The sequence below is a fragment of the Eublepharis macularius genome, chromosome 5, assembly GCF_028583425.1.
Source record: "Eublepharis macularius isolate TG4126 chromosome 5, MPM_Emac_v1.0, whole genome shotgun sequence".
NCBI lineage: Eukaryota > Metazoa > Chordata > Lepidosauria > Squamata > Eublepharidae > Eublepharis > Eublepharis macularius.
In genome coordinates, this window is record NC_072794.1 from 27,206,812 (window position 1) to 27,222,930 (window position 16,119).

At 38.9% G+C, this 16,119-nt stretch overlaps 1 protein-coding gene across 1 annotated transcript in view; it reads right to left on the minus strand.

Annotated features, from left to right (window-relative positions):
* The window catches only part of RALGPS2 (Ral GEF with PH domain and SH3 binding motif 2), a 129,486-nt gene that overhangs the window by 24,877 nt on the left and 88,490 nt on the right, over window positions 1-16,119 (minus strand). Inside the window, exons 8-13 of the mRNA XM_054979565.1 lie at window positions 8,655-8,792; window positions 6,984-7,074; window positions 5,735-5,802; window positions 4,540-4,675; window positions 3,223-3,374; window positions 298-352 (exon numbers count right to left, since the gene is read on the minus strand). Coding sequence (XP_054835540.1) covers window positions 298-352; window positions 3,223-3,374; window positions 4,540-4,675; window positions 5,735-5,802; window positions 6,984-7,074; window positions 8,655-8,792 — 640 coding nt within the window. The remainder of the gene's footprint in view (window positions 1-297; window positions 353-3,222; window positions 3,375-4,539; window positions 4,676-5,734; window positions 5,803-6,983; window positions 7,075-8,654; window positions 8,793-16,119) is intronic.

Below are 16,119 nucleotides of genomic sequence, written 5' to 3' on the forward strand. Positions count from 1 at the left end.
GAACCACTGGTTGTGAGCCTGAACAGCTCTCCTAAACACCACTGCATGAAATGATGACGACTGCTTCACATATGCCTTCCTACGTAGATCTCATTTCCATGGAACAGGCGCACAATGTTTTAAATAAATAAATAAATAAAACAGACACACAAAATCACCACCTATGTGCACTGAAACTTGAATGGGTTACACATTCTAAATGTTTCTCTCCTACACAGAAATCATTGCCAGGTAGGAGAACTATCGTGTGAAGTGCTACTTCTTCAATTTGACCAAGACAGAGGAGGTTTTCCTTACCTTTCAAATGCTGGCCATGAAGTCTCTTCACTGAGCTCAGAACCATCGCTGCTACCTAAAATATAAAGAACCTGAATTTTAAAAGGTCCTTATTCTATGGCATCTTTGTCAATCACGACAAGATTGTCAGACATACACACATCCCAAGTGGAAATTTTCGTAACAGATTTTTTAAAAGGATCAGCTGGGCAAAACTACCCACACGATGCTCCTCAGCCAATGGAACCTCATGTACCAAGAAAAGCGCTTTTGACATAAGAGGAAGATGAGGGGGTGATTTCACCTGGTTCTCCGTCTTCTCTACAGCCCCCTGGGCAATGTGGTTTTTTCTTGATGCAGGTTCTGTGACCTTCATTGCCAGATTTTCAGAGGTCTCAGGGGGTTGCTGGGAGAAGTGAGAACTGGCAAAAGTGAGAAGGCATCTGCAAGTAACCTTGCTTAGATGGATCCAACCCAATGTTGTTTAATTCCCACTTTTCCTTATCCCCACAAGGAAATGAGCAATGTGAACAAGACCAGTATCTACATTTACTGATTTGTTAAGCACAGGGTAACTCTGAGGGGGGGCGTAGTGTTGGCTTCGGAGAAAATGGATGCCTGAGAGCTGAGCTCCATCCCACCCCACTCCAAAATCCTCAAAAACTCCTATCTTATTGAACTAAAAATCACTCCCAGATATAGGGAAATGCAGCACAAATATCAAGAAACAAAACAGCACAGTTGCAAAGTGTTTGCAAGACTTCTTTCTTGCAACTCAAGCTTCGACGTCAGAGCCAGCAATTATCATACTTAGCATTTGGCTTATAAATCACTCATAGCTAACATTTAATTTGAGTTTAATAGTTTTTGTAAGGGGGAAAGAGGTGAAGGGGGAATATTTACAATCATATTAAAGCTATATAGTTTTTCTATGTGGGAGGCGGGTAGGGAGTTATAACTAACTTTTTTCTTTTTTCCTTTTCTTAGGTTTATATATAACTATAGAAACTTATTGCTGGTGTACCAATTTATAAGTGGTACTTACATTGTTCAAAAGCCTTATATAATGTTGCAGAACCTTAAATTGTATAACCTATTCTGTATACTTCAGCTTTTTGTATCTATCAGCTTCGGGACAAGTCTTATCTACTAAATATCAGAATACTTTGACTCTTAAAAGCCCATCCAAAACTCAGTGTGTAATTGCTAAATATCAGATTGGAATGTTAATTAATCGTTGAAATGCTAGACATGGGCACAAATCAGGAAAAAACCGAAATGGGAGTTTTGTGTTTCGCCGTGATCCACAAATCGCAAATCACAAAATTGACACATTTGCCGAAACAATTTGTTAGTTTCATGATTTGTCAGAACCTGGGGCCTTTCAACAGCCCCCTTCATACTCAGAGATGCCAAATTCGCAGGGAGACTTCAGCTGGCTCTCCTCCACCCACCCTCCAAGTTTGCAATACGTTGATTGGGAAGATCAACAGGAAGGGTGGGAAGGGAAGTGCTGCCAGAATGCATGACTGAAACAGGGACCAGGAGTTGCTGGATCAGAGGACGATGAAGGACCGGCTGTGGTGTGGAGTTGGGCCAGGAAGACAGAGTGAGGGGTGGACGGCAGGCAAGGACAGTCCCAAGAGTTTGGGATGTAGAGGACGAGCTGGATGTTTCTCCAAAACCCTGCCATTCATCCCAAGAACAGGAGGTCTGTGGTTGGCTGACAGACCTGCCTAACGGGGTTTGGAGGGGTGAGATGGGTATGCCCATGGCTACAGATGGCCAACCTCCTTGGTTGCCTAAGGGATTGACCCCCAGCTCCTGGCTGTATAGGGCAGAATGGAAGCTCTCCAGATGGCTGCGAGAGCTGCCAATCAAGGGTAAGTGGGCTATGATTGGGGTTTCCAATGGAACAAAAGGTCTGGGCCTATTGTTGCCTAGGTAATCAATGGATCAGTGCCAGCCTGTCTGAAATTATGAATCGTTCACAAAGCTAACGAAAGAGGCCAAAAAGTTGTGAATTTCGTGATAACTGTGGCCCCACAAAACACTGTTTCACAATACACGAACAGCCCATTTCGTGACGGAATTTGCTTCATATTTTGATTTGTGCCCATGTCTAATAACCAATCAAGCTAGTATAATAGGAATTGATCACCAACAATGTACCATTGAAAGAATAGTAATCTGTTACTTTTGTTGCATTTATTGTTTTAAAAATGTTATGTTTGTTTAAGAAAATAAAAAGTTAAGCAAAGGGTTACTCTTATGGAGGCTCTAAAAACTATGCCAGGACTGTGTTACCTCCTTGAATCACAAGTTCAAGAAACAAAAAAAAAGGAATTTTTCTTTTAACATGCAGTTACAACTTGAGCTTCATGCAAAACAAGGGAAGAAAGACCAAGCAACAATTTTTGCAAACTGACCAACTCAGCTATTTAAAATGTAACTTTGAGGCTGTCTTCTTTCAATACTCATAATATATCATTCACAAAACAATCAATAAAGGCATGGTAGCATTTATCAAACACACAACTTGCATTTTGCAAATTGCAAAGCTAGATGTTTATTTCAACCTGCATGAAAGCATCAAGAAGATAGGAAAATTAAATCTTAGACAATGTTAAGTCAAGGCATAGCTTGAAGGTATGAAATGTTGCAACACTGCTGAAGCTTAACGTATCTGGCTATGGTTAACAATCTGGAAGCCCCATATATGCTGTTTTGGACTTCCTGAAGAAAAGGCAAGATGTAAAAGTAATGAATAAATAGCAAGCTGCCCAAAGCCTTTAGAATATATTTCAATGACATATTGTTTTTAATTTTTCTGCATTATTTACTCTATTGAGATCTACTTTTCATCGCAGGAGACTTAATATTATAAACAGTTTTGTTATATGTGTGGAAATCTTTTTCACTGGTTCACTGGACTTAAGATCTCACCTATTGAAATTCCACTTGAAAGAGTTGAGCTCTCTGCCTGCCCCCGAGATGGGGCATGTGGTTCCATGACACTATCATCTAATAGATGCCTTGGTCCTGCATTGGGGAATGTTGCACTTTTAAACTCTACTGTGTTCATCTTATGAATGAAACTGCAAAAGGAACAACAGATGCAAGTATTTAATCAAATTTTAAAATACCCAAGTATAAAGACAATGTAGCATTCATTATTTTTCAAGAGCAAGATTTGGGCCCAGTAGTACCTTTAAGACCAACTAGATTTCCAGGGTATGAGCTTTCGAGAGTCAAAGCTCATACCATGGAAATCTAGTTGATCTTTAAGGTGCTACTGGATCTGAATCTCATTCTTCTACTACAGACCAACACTGCTACCCATCTGAAATTATTTTTCAATACATATTTAAAAAACCTATACTGTCTCTGCACAGACGACAGTAATATAAAGAATGCAAAATGTAGTAGAAAGGATACACGCCTTTATGTTTCAGAGTTTCCATGACAAAATACAGATGATGTGCTCTCAATGGTGAAGCCACAAATGTCTAAATAGATAGGATTCCCTTCAACAAAAACTTTTGGGAAAATAATGGCTTCTTGGTGCATACACCATTAACAGTGCCATATGTGAAATATGACATGAAAACTGAAACATTTTGCATTCATGTTCAAAAAGTAAAGTGTTAGTCCCTTAATGCATTTGTATATTTTTTCCTTCACTTTTCAGGGTTTTTGTGGAATTAGTGAAGATGATTTGATCATTTAGTCTCATTAACTCATGAGACTCAAGAGAACATTTCAAATGGTATGAAATTCTACAACGCTTGCCTGCATAATTTGTGACTTGTCAAGCTAAAACCAGCCCATTACCCATGCATTGTAGGTAAGGACATGACAACCACAACCTCCCTGTTTTTGTAACCCTAAGCAGAGAGGCAGTCTTATCAAGCCCCTATTGAGCCACCCAGCATATCTGATGGGCTTTGGGTGCAGGCTTGCTAAAGAAAAAGCACTTTCTACGTGGTTCTATGGGACCATAGCATCTGCTGGAATATTCTCTTTTTCCTTCTATGTGCAAATGTCATAGTTATATCTATAAACAAACATACACTCCTTATGAGATATTTAAGCAGCTCTATGCTTTTAGTGCTAAACCAAATGTTGAACAGGGAACATAGAAGAAATGTATGGCTTTTAAAAATAATTTTTGGGTCTTACGAGACCAAACTGATACAAAATGAAAGTGAACATGCTGAAACAATATTGTATTTAAGATGAAATTAAAAATCAGCTGCTGACTTGTATCCTAAACTGTGACATTTTCTATGCCCATGTGGCATCAGGTTCCTAGGGGATGGAGGAGTTGGGGGTAGCAATGCCCCTTCAGCTGCAGTATTTTTTCGTATACTTTGCGGAGAAGCTCCCACTTCAGGGCCTGTAGATGAACAAAACAATTTCTAGCTTAGTACTTATAGCTATATTACAATCCTTCACCTTCTACGTACAGAATACAGCTGAAAAGTGTGAAAACAGATTCTTACCTGTGATTCTAGGGACACAAAGAAAAGCACCCTGATTTTTTTTTTTACTGAAGTTTTAAACAGATTCAGCATGTATTATAAATCAGGTATATTACTAGAACCTCTTCATATAAACAGCTTTTTGGGTTCTACTATCTTTTTTGGCAGACTAGCAGCCTGAAAGTTATCTAGACATAATGGGCGTGACAACACTCAAGATCTATGAAAACTGTAGTGCTGATATAACCCTCTGGCCAGTTCTGTGTAGGGGTGTGCAGCCCGAAAAGATTCGGGTTTCCTGCTGCCGGTTTCGGAAATACCATAATTTGGAAATACCATAATTCGGAAATACCATAATTCCGAAGCGACAAGCCGCTTTGGAATTATGGTATTTTACTCGCTTCGGTATGCTCCGTAAATATTCAGAGCATACTGAAGTGAGGGGGAGCAACCCCTCCACCCCCCACCCACTTACCTGGCCGGAGGGAGAGCAGGAGGGTCATCAGCTGGGCAGCGGGTTGCCACAGTGGTGGCAGCACGAGGCTGTGATGGCCTGGAGCCAGCTGGCTCCTCTGCTGCTGCACCGCCTCCTGAGCCTGCAGGGCAGCGAGGAAGGCCGGAGCCACCTCCTCCGCTGCTCCGCGGCCCCATGGGCAGCAGGGAGGGCTAGAGCCACCGCTGTCGCTGACAAGGTAAGTCAGGGTGGGGGGCTGGGGCGATGTCTAAAGGGCCCTGTCGCTGCTTGCAAGCAGCGGCGGGGCCCTTTAAACTCAGCCCCGAAGCTTTCTGAAGCATTACAAATGCTTTGGAAAGCTTTGATTTGGGATTTCCGAATCTTTACGGATCAAGTCTGATTCGGGCATTTCCCCCCAAATCGGATTCCCGAACCGCACATGCCTAGTTCTGTGATACTGTGGAATCAGACCAAAGAGGTGTTCATGATCTACGTTTGCTGCTTTCTGATAAACACTTACCTACTAAATCTTCACGAGATGCAGCAGAACGGGGAGTACTGGTCCCAGGTTCTATCTTTAATGAAAGCCTGAATTAAAAAATTTAAAGAATTGTCTGTCAACAACGGTCTACATGGAGACAGCCATCAATTTTATTCTTGACAAAACTCAGGTATGCAGTCATTATTTGTTTCATTCTGTTTATTAATCATAAGGCCAAGACATTCAGCGTCCACCCTTGTATATTTCAAAGAGCATGATAATAACATTTCAATATATTTTTGGCATTGAACAACTTTTTGTATCCTAATAATTTGTGAAAATTTAAAATTAAGGTATGACATGCAAGTCCAGTCTTTAAAAAAAATATTCTGAGTAGTACTCTCAAGTAAGAATACCATCAGACTGATTTAACATATCTGAAATGGATTGGCACTTCTTGATCAAGAAAAGAGGCATGATTTTTTGCCAATTCTCCTTACCATTGCAGACCCCCTACTTTGCCCCTACACACATATTATTTGTGAGGGTCCCCTGACTTCAAGGAATAGGATTCAGTGGGCTGCAGCTTGAGGAATGATCCTGTTCCACAAGCATTCTTCTATTCATAGTACATTGAATATAACCCATGAGTTAGAATTAAGAAAAACACAGTCAGGGGTTAAATTCTAGTATCATGATCAAGATCTGAACATCCTATTTGTGAAGCTAAATTACTGCCTCAACTCAAAATATATGCTGTAACTCTGGTTCTCAAAATAGTAACATACATGAAACATTTTTTTTTTTAAAAAAAATAGCCATACTGCAACTCGTACATGAGTTTTTGAATAGAATAGGCAGGAAATACCATCCTATTCTGACTACTTTATGACTCCATGGAAACTTCTCAGCACCGTTGTGGTTGCCAGTCCCAAATGTCAGACAGCCAGATCTGTGAACATAAATATACTTGGGGAGGAAGTAGGTAGACTAGGGAAAGTGTGGGGAAGCTGATCCATATCCAAGCAGAATAAAGAATGAGTTAACATTCTCTTGTTATTTGCAGTTCAGTTACTGCTACTAGGGAATATCTCACAGTTAAGTATTTAATCACAAATCAGCTGAGTTGCAAGACAGGCATAATAAAAATGCATAGAAAAAGAAATACAAATGGCCAAAACCACAAAAGAGCAGATATTTATTCTTGCCTTCCTTTATTGTACTTCATGAAGTTTAGATTAAAAAAAGACAAAGATATGCATTTTTATTAATTAGTTTTCATGCTTACTTATAGTTGTCGTCTTCCACAAACTTTTGAAGCTCTTCTATATACTGAACAGAATTCAGGTATTTTTGAACATGAGGCAACACAGGGATATCTAGACAGTAGAAAATGTAAGGCAGTCAATTTATATCTTCATTACTAGTTTGGTGTAGTGGTTAAGAGCGGCAGGACTCTACTCTGGAGAACTGGGTTTGATTCCCCATTCCTTAAAGCCAGCTGAGTGACCTTGGGTCAGTCACAGCTCTCCCAGAGTTCTCTCAGCCCCACTCCACACAGTGATTGTCATGAGGATAATAATAGCACACTTTGTAAACCACTCTGAGTGTGACATTAAGTTGTCCTGAAGGGTGGTATATAAGTTGAATGTTATTAATGTTATTTATTGCATTTAACAGCATTGTTTTTCTTGCATTCACTGTATTGTTGTGAACACTTTGTGTTGCCATCTCCAGTCAGACATAAGCTGGCATTTGGTTGACACCTATCCCAAAGGATAAACATAAATCTCTCCAACAGTAAGCCAGCAGGTTAAAACCCCTGAAGGAATCACCATCCCTCTTACTGATCAGGTTTCATGAAGGGCAATCTAAATAAAATTTGCTGGGGTGGAATGAGCAGCAGCACTAAAGTGACACTCAAATCTCTTCCCCCAACCACAATACAAGAACAGATCCAATGTCTCAGATATGCAAGTGATTCTGACAACTGCCTGCAAGCAATGTAGATCTTTCCTCCTGTGCATACAAACTTGGGACCATAGCTATAAAGAACAAATGACTTAAATTTATACTTTATCCTGTCCCGTTATATGAAGTATAATATTGTATAATTATCTATAAATAGTTAATAAGAATCCTTGCTTACCAATGGACACTAAAGTCTTTCTGAAAACACTTTATATAACCCTCCAATAAATAAAAATTTTAAACAAAGGTATGAAATTATGAATTAATGCATGAATGGCTAAAATAATAAATTATACAGATATCTGAGTACAATCAAAGACATCGCAAAAACGTTTCTCCTCCACAAATGTCTGTTTTTTGCTTCTGCAGCAATTAATTTTAATATCATATTCTACAATGTTTAATGTAAATGGATGTAATTTTATGCCAGTTGCTAAAGAAGGGAAGTGGCCTTCAAGAGTTACTTGAAATTTAAATAGTAACTATTTTAAGAAACTCAGGCTATTTTAAGGTTTGTAATCTATGGTCACAATTACTTCTTAATAGCATTTTGCATTTTCATTATGTTTGGCTGCTAATTAAATGACAAATTCCTCCTGCTTACATTTGTTATTCCAGGTTATGGCTGGGATCCACAAAACTACTTTAGGTATACCCAAGGGGTACGAATATGCTTAGTGCATTTGAACAACAGACCCCCTATTCCATTTAGTAAACTACTCTTGAAACCCTTCATTTTTAAAAAATGGCCTGCCGTGTGGCAGACAATGGGGAACATCTGTTTTACGATATTCAAACCCAAAATTTCTGGTGTGCATAACTAGCTGTATGATTCTTTAGATGCTGGCTTTTATCTGCCTCCTCTCTCTTTTTAAAGAAGAAATTACTCATATTAGCTCTTGATTGATTTTGTTTTCATATTAGCTCTTGATTGATTTTGTTTTGTTTCTGTTGATAGCACCAAACAAAAATACAAAATAAAACTTACCATATTCACAAGACTGTTGTAAATCTGAAATTATTCTAAGTATGTTATTCATTAAGTTTGATCTCTGCTCATTTTCCAGAATACTTCCTGTGGATGGGTATGCTGAATCGATGTATGTCAAGTCTGAGAGATAAATACCTGAAGATAAGATCAGAAAGATTCCTTCATCTAGGATGCTGAGGTAAAAAGTAATTTCAAAAACAGCGAACACAATATAATGCACTGATCTATTTTTTACTGTTTAAAACTGCAGGAGTTTTTGTTCTCTTTACAAAGTATCTTGCTTAGAACTACCATTCATGGAACTATCCACTGCTTATTAGAGAAACCATTTATTTATAACAAAGTAATTTTCTTTCACTAGAATGAGCCCAGAAGTCATCCCACTGCCAAAAAATATTAAGTATAGAACTGGAAGGCAAAAGTGCAAATATTTCTCAACTTACATCCTCTATTGCAAACTATTTTCCTAGACACTTTAAACTAGAGACACTAAGAAACAGTATGTAAATGTTTTTAATTTTGACTTCTGGTTTCACGAATTTGCAATTGGGCCATATCTCCAAAGGGGAAAGGTGTGAATAACTGGGGGGAGGGGGAGAGAAGGAGAAGGAGAAGCTGTTTCAGCGTATAGGGAAGGAGATTAGATGGTAAGCAGCTGAGAACTCAGGGTGATGCTTAGACATGGGTAGAAAGAAGGGGACAACTGGCAGCAGATCTGGTGGAGGGAACTGGGAAGGCAAGATTTAAAAGAGAACATTATACTGGATGATCTCTTGTCTTGTGCAGTAAAACAGGCTGTTTTTGGTTATGGTGTCTTGGCACGTGCCGGATAGGGAGCTCCAACCCATGAATAAAGATTCACCAGCTATAACTAAACAATTTATGTCCAACAGGACAGAACATTTGCTTTCTTCTTTGGATGGTTTCCATTTTAAGTTTCAGGTTGCTTGCAAGTTAAGCTGCCTACACCCCCACCCCAGATTTACATACCTCTGCCTGTTTAGCTAAGACAACCAGGTTTTTACTGCCAAAAAAGATGAATGCACCTTTTATTGTAGTATATGTAACATGAGTAACAGTATGAACTCAATCCAGGTTGAGATGCTACCCCCCACCCAAATTATCTAGTGTTAGACACACACGAGCAGCAGTCTCTAAAAACCAGCAGTGTCAGAGCAGAACTATACCATTCACTGCGTGTGAAAGCCCAGCTACTGTTTCTTGAAGGGCACCATTTCTAGCAAAGCAGCAACAGGCAAAGGACATCTGAGTCTTCCTTAAGCTATTGCTTCCCTCCTCTAACTCCCACATCTTATCTCTCTCCCTCATGAGGGGTTCCAGGCTAGCACTTCTTTTGTTAGCCTGGGTCTGCAACCTGAGCTGAGGAAAGAAAATCACTCTCTTCCTTTCCACTGCTTCTCCACATGAAATCATATCACCCCAGCCTCGCCTTAAAGATGTGAGCTGTGAAGTGGATGTGGGATTGGTAGTTCCTCTCTTATATACAAGATGTAACTACAAGACTAAAATATCATGCATTTAAGTATCTTTATAATGTAACTGGTTTAAAACATTAGCTTGATTAAAATTAAACTACAATACAGTTTCACTGTATTGAATGATATAAACCTTAAATTTGAAGGTTTTTAGCTTTCTGGCTATGCCAAATTTAAGTTTCTTCCAATTACCACTGGGAGAGAAAATTTCTTATACAAAATTGAATCAAAAGACATCCAAAGACAACATTATAGGGCTAAATGACAAATTAAAAAAGAAAATTGCGGAGTCCTGACAATATATACATCCAAGAGTTCTTAACTCAATGATGAAACATGATCTTCGAACAAAAATATGTAATTTGTCATTAACATGCCAGAAAACTGGAAAATAGACAATATCACAATCATTTTTTAAAAAGGGATCGAGGAAGACCAAGTAAACTATAGACAAATTAACTTTTGTCATGGATAATTAACAGAAAGATATAATAAAGAGATAATTTATTTTTTATTTTTAAATTTAATTTAATTTATAGTCTGCTCTCCCTGCAAGCGGGCTCAGAGCAGATTAACAACATAAATACATATATAAAAACACTTAAGAACAATGGTAGCAATCATGTAAATATAGCATTAAAGCATAAAAGGCAGCTCACATTGCACCCTACATCTCAGACATAGTCTTGCTGAAGGAGAATAAACATGGCTTTTATAAAGGCAAGTCCAGCCACAATCTATTCTTTGAGTGTCAAGGAGATATGTGGGTCTGGAGAAAAATTACTGGAAAAAAGCCACTTTTGTTTTCAATTTTCCTACGGGAAAAAATTTCCTGTCAACAATTTTTTTCAATTTTCCTACGGGAAAAAATTTCCTGTCAACAAATCAGAAAATTTGAAGGAATAATGAAAAGAAACTCTTAAGAAATATTTTCTCTTTTAGAATAAGTAAAATGTTTCTTAAGGCAAGGCTTTCCACATTCAAAATTTATATCATGAAAAAAAACTTTCCTCAATTTTTCCAATGGAAGATGTGGGAAATGTTAGGAGCATTGGGAAAAAGAACTCTTTTGCCAGAGACATACAATAATTTCAAGAGGTTTTTTGTTTAGATGTAAATAATCTTGGCAACAATTAATATGCTATAATATGTTTAATATGGATAATTTTTTTATGGTCGAAGATAATTATAGTTAAATAATGTAATACATAATTAAAGAGTTCAGTGTTTTTAATGTTAGAAAGTTTAGCTTAACATCCAAACATGCTGTAGTCCTACCTGTTGTGAGTGACTCAATGATAAGAGTTTGTCAAAATAATATGTTTTTTGTTTTCTACTTTTAGCTTCTTATTTTTTCCTACCTCTCAGATGACAAAAATTAAAGATGTATGTATGTGCTATGGGCAGCGTGGATGCTGCAGTTTACAACTCGTTCTCAATTATTAATTGTAATTGCAATTTTTCTTATAGAAAATGAAGTATTTATACTTTTAAATTCCATAAATATGACAAAGAGTATAATTTAATATGCTAAGTTAGAAATAATGTATTTCATATTGTTAAATCATTAAGAGAGGTTTCAGTTTGATAGGAAAGTAATTATTGCATAAATTTCAATCCCCCCCACACACCTTTTTTTCCTGGAAAAAGAAATAGGGAAAATGTTCTTTCCCATAGCTTCAAAATTTCTGGAAATTTTACATCTCTATAGCCAATAAGTATGTGGATGAGAGTAGCCCAGCAGACATTTTATACTTGGAATTTCAGAATGCTTGGTAAGGTGCCTCAAAAGCTTCTGAGTAAATGTAACTAGTAATCGAGTAATAAGATTTGTCCTTCCATAGACTGGTAAGTGGTTTAAAAAGGAAGAAGGAGGTTGGGAAAAACTGTTTTCAGTGGGATCCCCACAGATCAGTGCTGGGACTGGCACAATTTAATTTATTCGTAAATGACCTGGAAATACAGGTAAATAGTAAGCTAATAGTGTGCCAATGAAATCAGAATTGTTCAGGCTGATGAACACAAGAGATTGTAACAAGCTCCAAGAGGACCTCTTTAAAAAAGTGAACAGACAATTAAATGGTATGTGAAATTCAAAGTAAGTAAATGAAAAATGATGCACACTGTGTCAAAATTCTCTAATATCACAGGGAACTGAACTGGCATGGTGGATAACCCGCTATAAACTGAGTATGTATGGCAACGTTTTAAAAATTCATGATAGGGATCATCAAGAAAGAGACTGAAAATATTCCTGATATTCCAGTACTCTTGTAAACAATTCAATGTGTCCTGCTGGTAATGTGTCTTTCCAATATAGCAATGGCTGTGGCGAGGTCTTGTTTTGAATACTGTGTCTGGTTCTGCTCATTTGGAAAAATGACCAGATTTGGAAAAAGATCAGAAGAGAGGGCAGAACTTGGGAAAGTCACCTTATGAAACCAATAGGCAGTACATTTAAGTCAGACAAAAAGAAGTACTACTTTTAGACAGTGGGTAGTCGACATGAAGATGTGATTATCACCCTTGGCTTAGAAGTATTTAAAAGGAAGTTGGAGTGATGGGAACTATCTTGCCAGGTTCCGCAGAGCACAATCTTATCTCCCATGTTATTCAACCTCTACGTAAAACCTTTAGGACAACTCATTCACAGCTATGGAGTTGGATGTCATCAATATGCAGATGACACCCAACACTATATCTCGCTATCCAGGTCTCCACAGGATGCAGTAGAAATTTTAGATCGCTGCCTGACAGCCATGGTGAAATGGTTGAAAAACAACAAATTGAAATAGAAACCAAACAAGACTGAAGTGAGGCTTGTTGGGAAGGCAGAGATCTTGAAGGACATTGTACTCCCCACTTTCGATGGAGCACGCCTGACCCTTGCAGACTCAGTTAAGAACCTAGGAGTTATACTGGATCCAGCGCTACTACTAGAAAAATAAGTTAAGGCAGCAGCAAAAAATACTTTCTACAACCTCACTCTAGCCTGTAAGATGGCTTCTTATCTCTACACAGCTGACCTGGCCACCTGGATCTATGCTACGGTAACATCAAGGCTTGATTATTTTAATGCACTATACATAGGTCTCCCATCTAAGGATCCAATCAGTGCAAAATGCTGCAACTTGACTGTTATCAGGAATGAACAGGAGCATGAACATCACTCCCATCCTACAGTCACTCCATTGGCTACCTATCAGTTACCGTGCTCAGTTCAAGGTATTGGTTATTACATACAAAGCTCTCCACGACTTTGGTCCAGCATACCTATGGGACCACCTCCCTTCCTATGTTCCTCTATGGCAGCTTCGTACATCTGAACAGGATTTCCTGCAGGTGCCAGGCTGCACAAAGGCAAAATCAACAGCAGCCTGTACATGGGTTTTCTTTTTCACAGGCTCTGGCTCCTACCCTGTAGAATGACTTGACTGAGGATGTCAGGAGAGACCCCGCTCTCCTGGCTTTCCACAAATGATGCAAAAACTGAATTATTCAAAAAGGCTTTTCACTCAAATAGGAGGGCTGTATTGTGGGGATGGGGTCTCAGATGCTTTGCTAATGAGTTAGGGATAGAAGTAGGTACAAACCGAAATATGAACCAAAGTTCAGCACAAACCGGGCCGGTTCGCGGTTCACGAACTGGCGGTTCATCAGAGCCCATTTCTGACTAACTGCCACAAACTTTAGGCTGGTTCATTTGGTTCATTTTTTGGTTCATCACTGCAGACAGCCTGGCACTGATCAATCAGTTTCCTAGGTAACGGGGATGGGCTTCCTGCAGACCTTCTGCTGACCCAGAAGTGACGTTTTTATGAACCAAATTAAGTGGGGCAGGTTCGTGAAAGTTTGTGATTCATGAAACATAACGAACCACAAACTGCACCGTTCAGTTTTTTCCCCAGTTTGTGCCCATCTCTAGTTAGGGAGTGTAGACATCATCACTATGTTGTCTTTCATATTATCTGTTGCTTTAAATATGTACTCCTATGGACTACCTGTACTTCATGTGGTCATGTCAGTCCTTGAATTGATTATGTTCTGTTTCAGTATTTCTTCTATTCTGTATGGGATTCTGGCTAATGATATGTCTTTTTAAACTTGTATCTATTTACCCTATGGCATTGTTTATGGAAATGTCCTTGATACTGTACGGAAATGTACTTGATACTGATTGTACTAATCTCATACTGTGTAATCTGCCTTGAGTCTCAGTGAGAAAGGTGGACTATAAATGACATAAGTAATAAATAATAATAATAATTTATGGAGGACAGGTCTACTGCTGGCTAGTTGCCATGATAGCTAAATGGGACATCTGGGTTCAGAGGCATTATCACCACTGTTGATAATAGGGGTGAGCACTTCGGGTGAGTAAAATACCCGAATCAGACCCGATCCGGAAAGCTTTGGGATTTCCGAATCGCGGCCAGATCCAGAAATCCTGAAGCATTCAGAATACTTCAGGAAGCTTTGGGGGACCTGGGGGGGTTAGGTTTAAAGGGCCCTTTTGTAAGCGGCAGGGCCTTTAAACCTAACCATTTCCTCCCACCCTTTCCTCCCCCCCCCACTTACCTGGCATCAGCCGTGCCAGTGCAGCGTCGGCAGGAGGGAAGGCCCTCTCTGCCAGCCAGCTGCGCCAGTGGGGGTGGCGGGAAGGCCCTCTCTGCCGGCCAGCCACAGCGGTGGCAGGGAAGGCCCTGGCTGCACAAGTTAAGTGGGGTGGGGGGATGGGGTTAAAGGGTGGGGGTGGGTGTTTAAGGGTGGGGGCAACCTCCACCCTCCCTCATCACTTCAGTATGCTCAGAATCTTTACGGAGCATACCGAAGTGACCTGGAAACCCGAAACTGAAGCCGCATGGTGCTTCAGATTTCGGGGATTTCCGGATCTTTCTGGATGCCACAATAAGAGGAAAGGGCCATCACAGGCTTAACATGCTTCTGATAGAAATATCGATGACATTGTGAATTTGAACAAAGAAGTCAGACAGATTCTTCCTTCTTGGTAATCAAGTACTCTTGTAAAAAATCTAATGCGTTCCTGCTGGAAATGTGTCTTTCTAAACTGACCTTTTGTTGAACAATTTTTTTTCAAGCAATCAACCTTACAATAAGGTTCTTCCAAGTTTCCTACCTCCATCTTATATACATGGATCTTTTGAAGTTCTAACCTTACATCAAAGGCTCCCTGGGGAAGATGTTTCTTTATACTTAACTATGTCTTTAAATAAACAAAATGCTGTCAATGCTCACTGCATGACTGACAACAATGCTGTAATTGTATAATGCTCTGGCTTGACATGGAGCCAAATTCCATTACTCTACACTGTTCCTGTACTACTTTGATGACACTACCAAGAGTACTAAAAATAATTTAAAAGAAGCTGCCACAGTGGTTGAGGAAATAATCTTGCCTTAACACATCAGGGTGCCTTGAGTTATTCACTGATTGTTACCTTTGCTGACTTGACAAATATAATGTATGATAGTGGTAGCTGTTATAAAAGAAGGAGAAGGAAGCAGGTTAAGTGGTAAACCTACAATGCAATCCCAGACTAACTCCAATCATATTAATGGCCTTAGATGGGAATAATCATGTATATCACTGTACAGTTAAATACCTTTTTCTTTGTAAAAGAAAAGCAAACTCTTCTATGTAAGCTGTCAAAAAGCAGAAATGGTGGCAAATTCTGGTATTTAGAAACTGAATTCTATTACATAATTGTTCCCTTATACTAATCAAAGTCCTGTCCTTAACATATTCCTATACTCAGGAAACACAAGAGTGAACATTACCTTACTTGCACAAAAAGTTTCTTCATGACCATTTGTTACAAGAACTGTTTCTCATTAAGTTAACTTAAATAACTGAATGTGACATTCTGTTCTGCATTCTTCAGGACTATAAATGGTTCATTTTACTGTTATATGCAAGCAGTCTACTTCTTGGCTACATAATACTG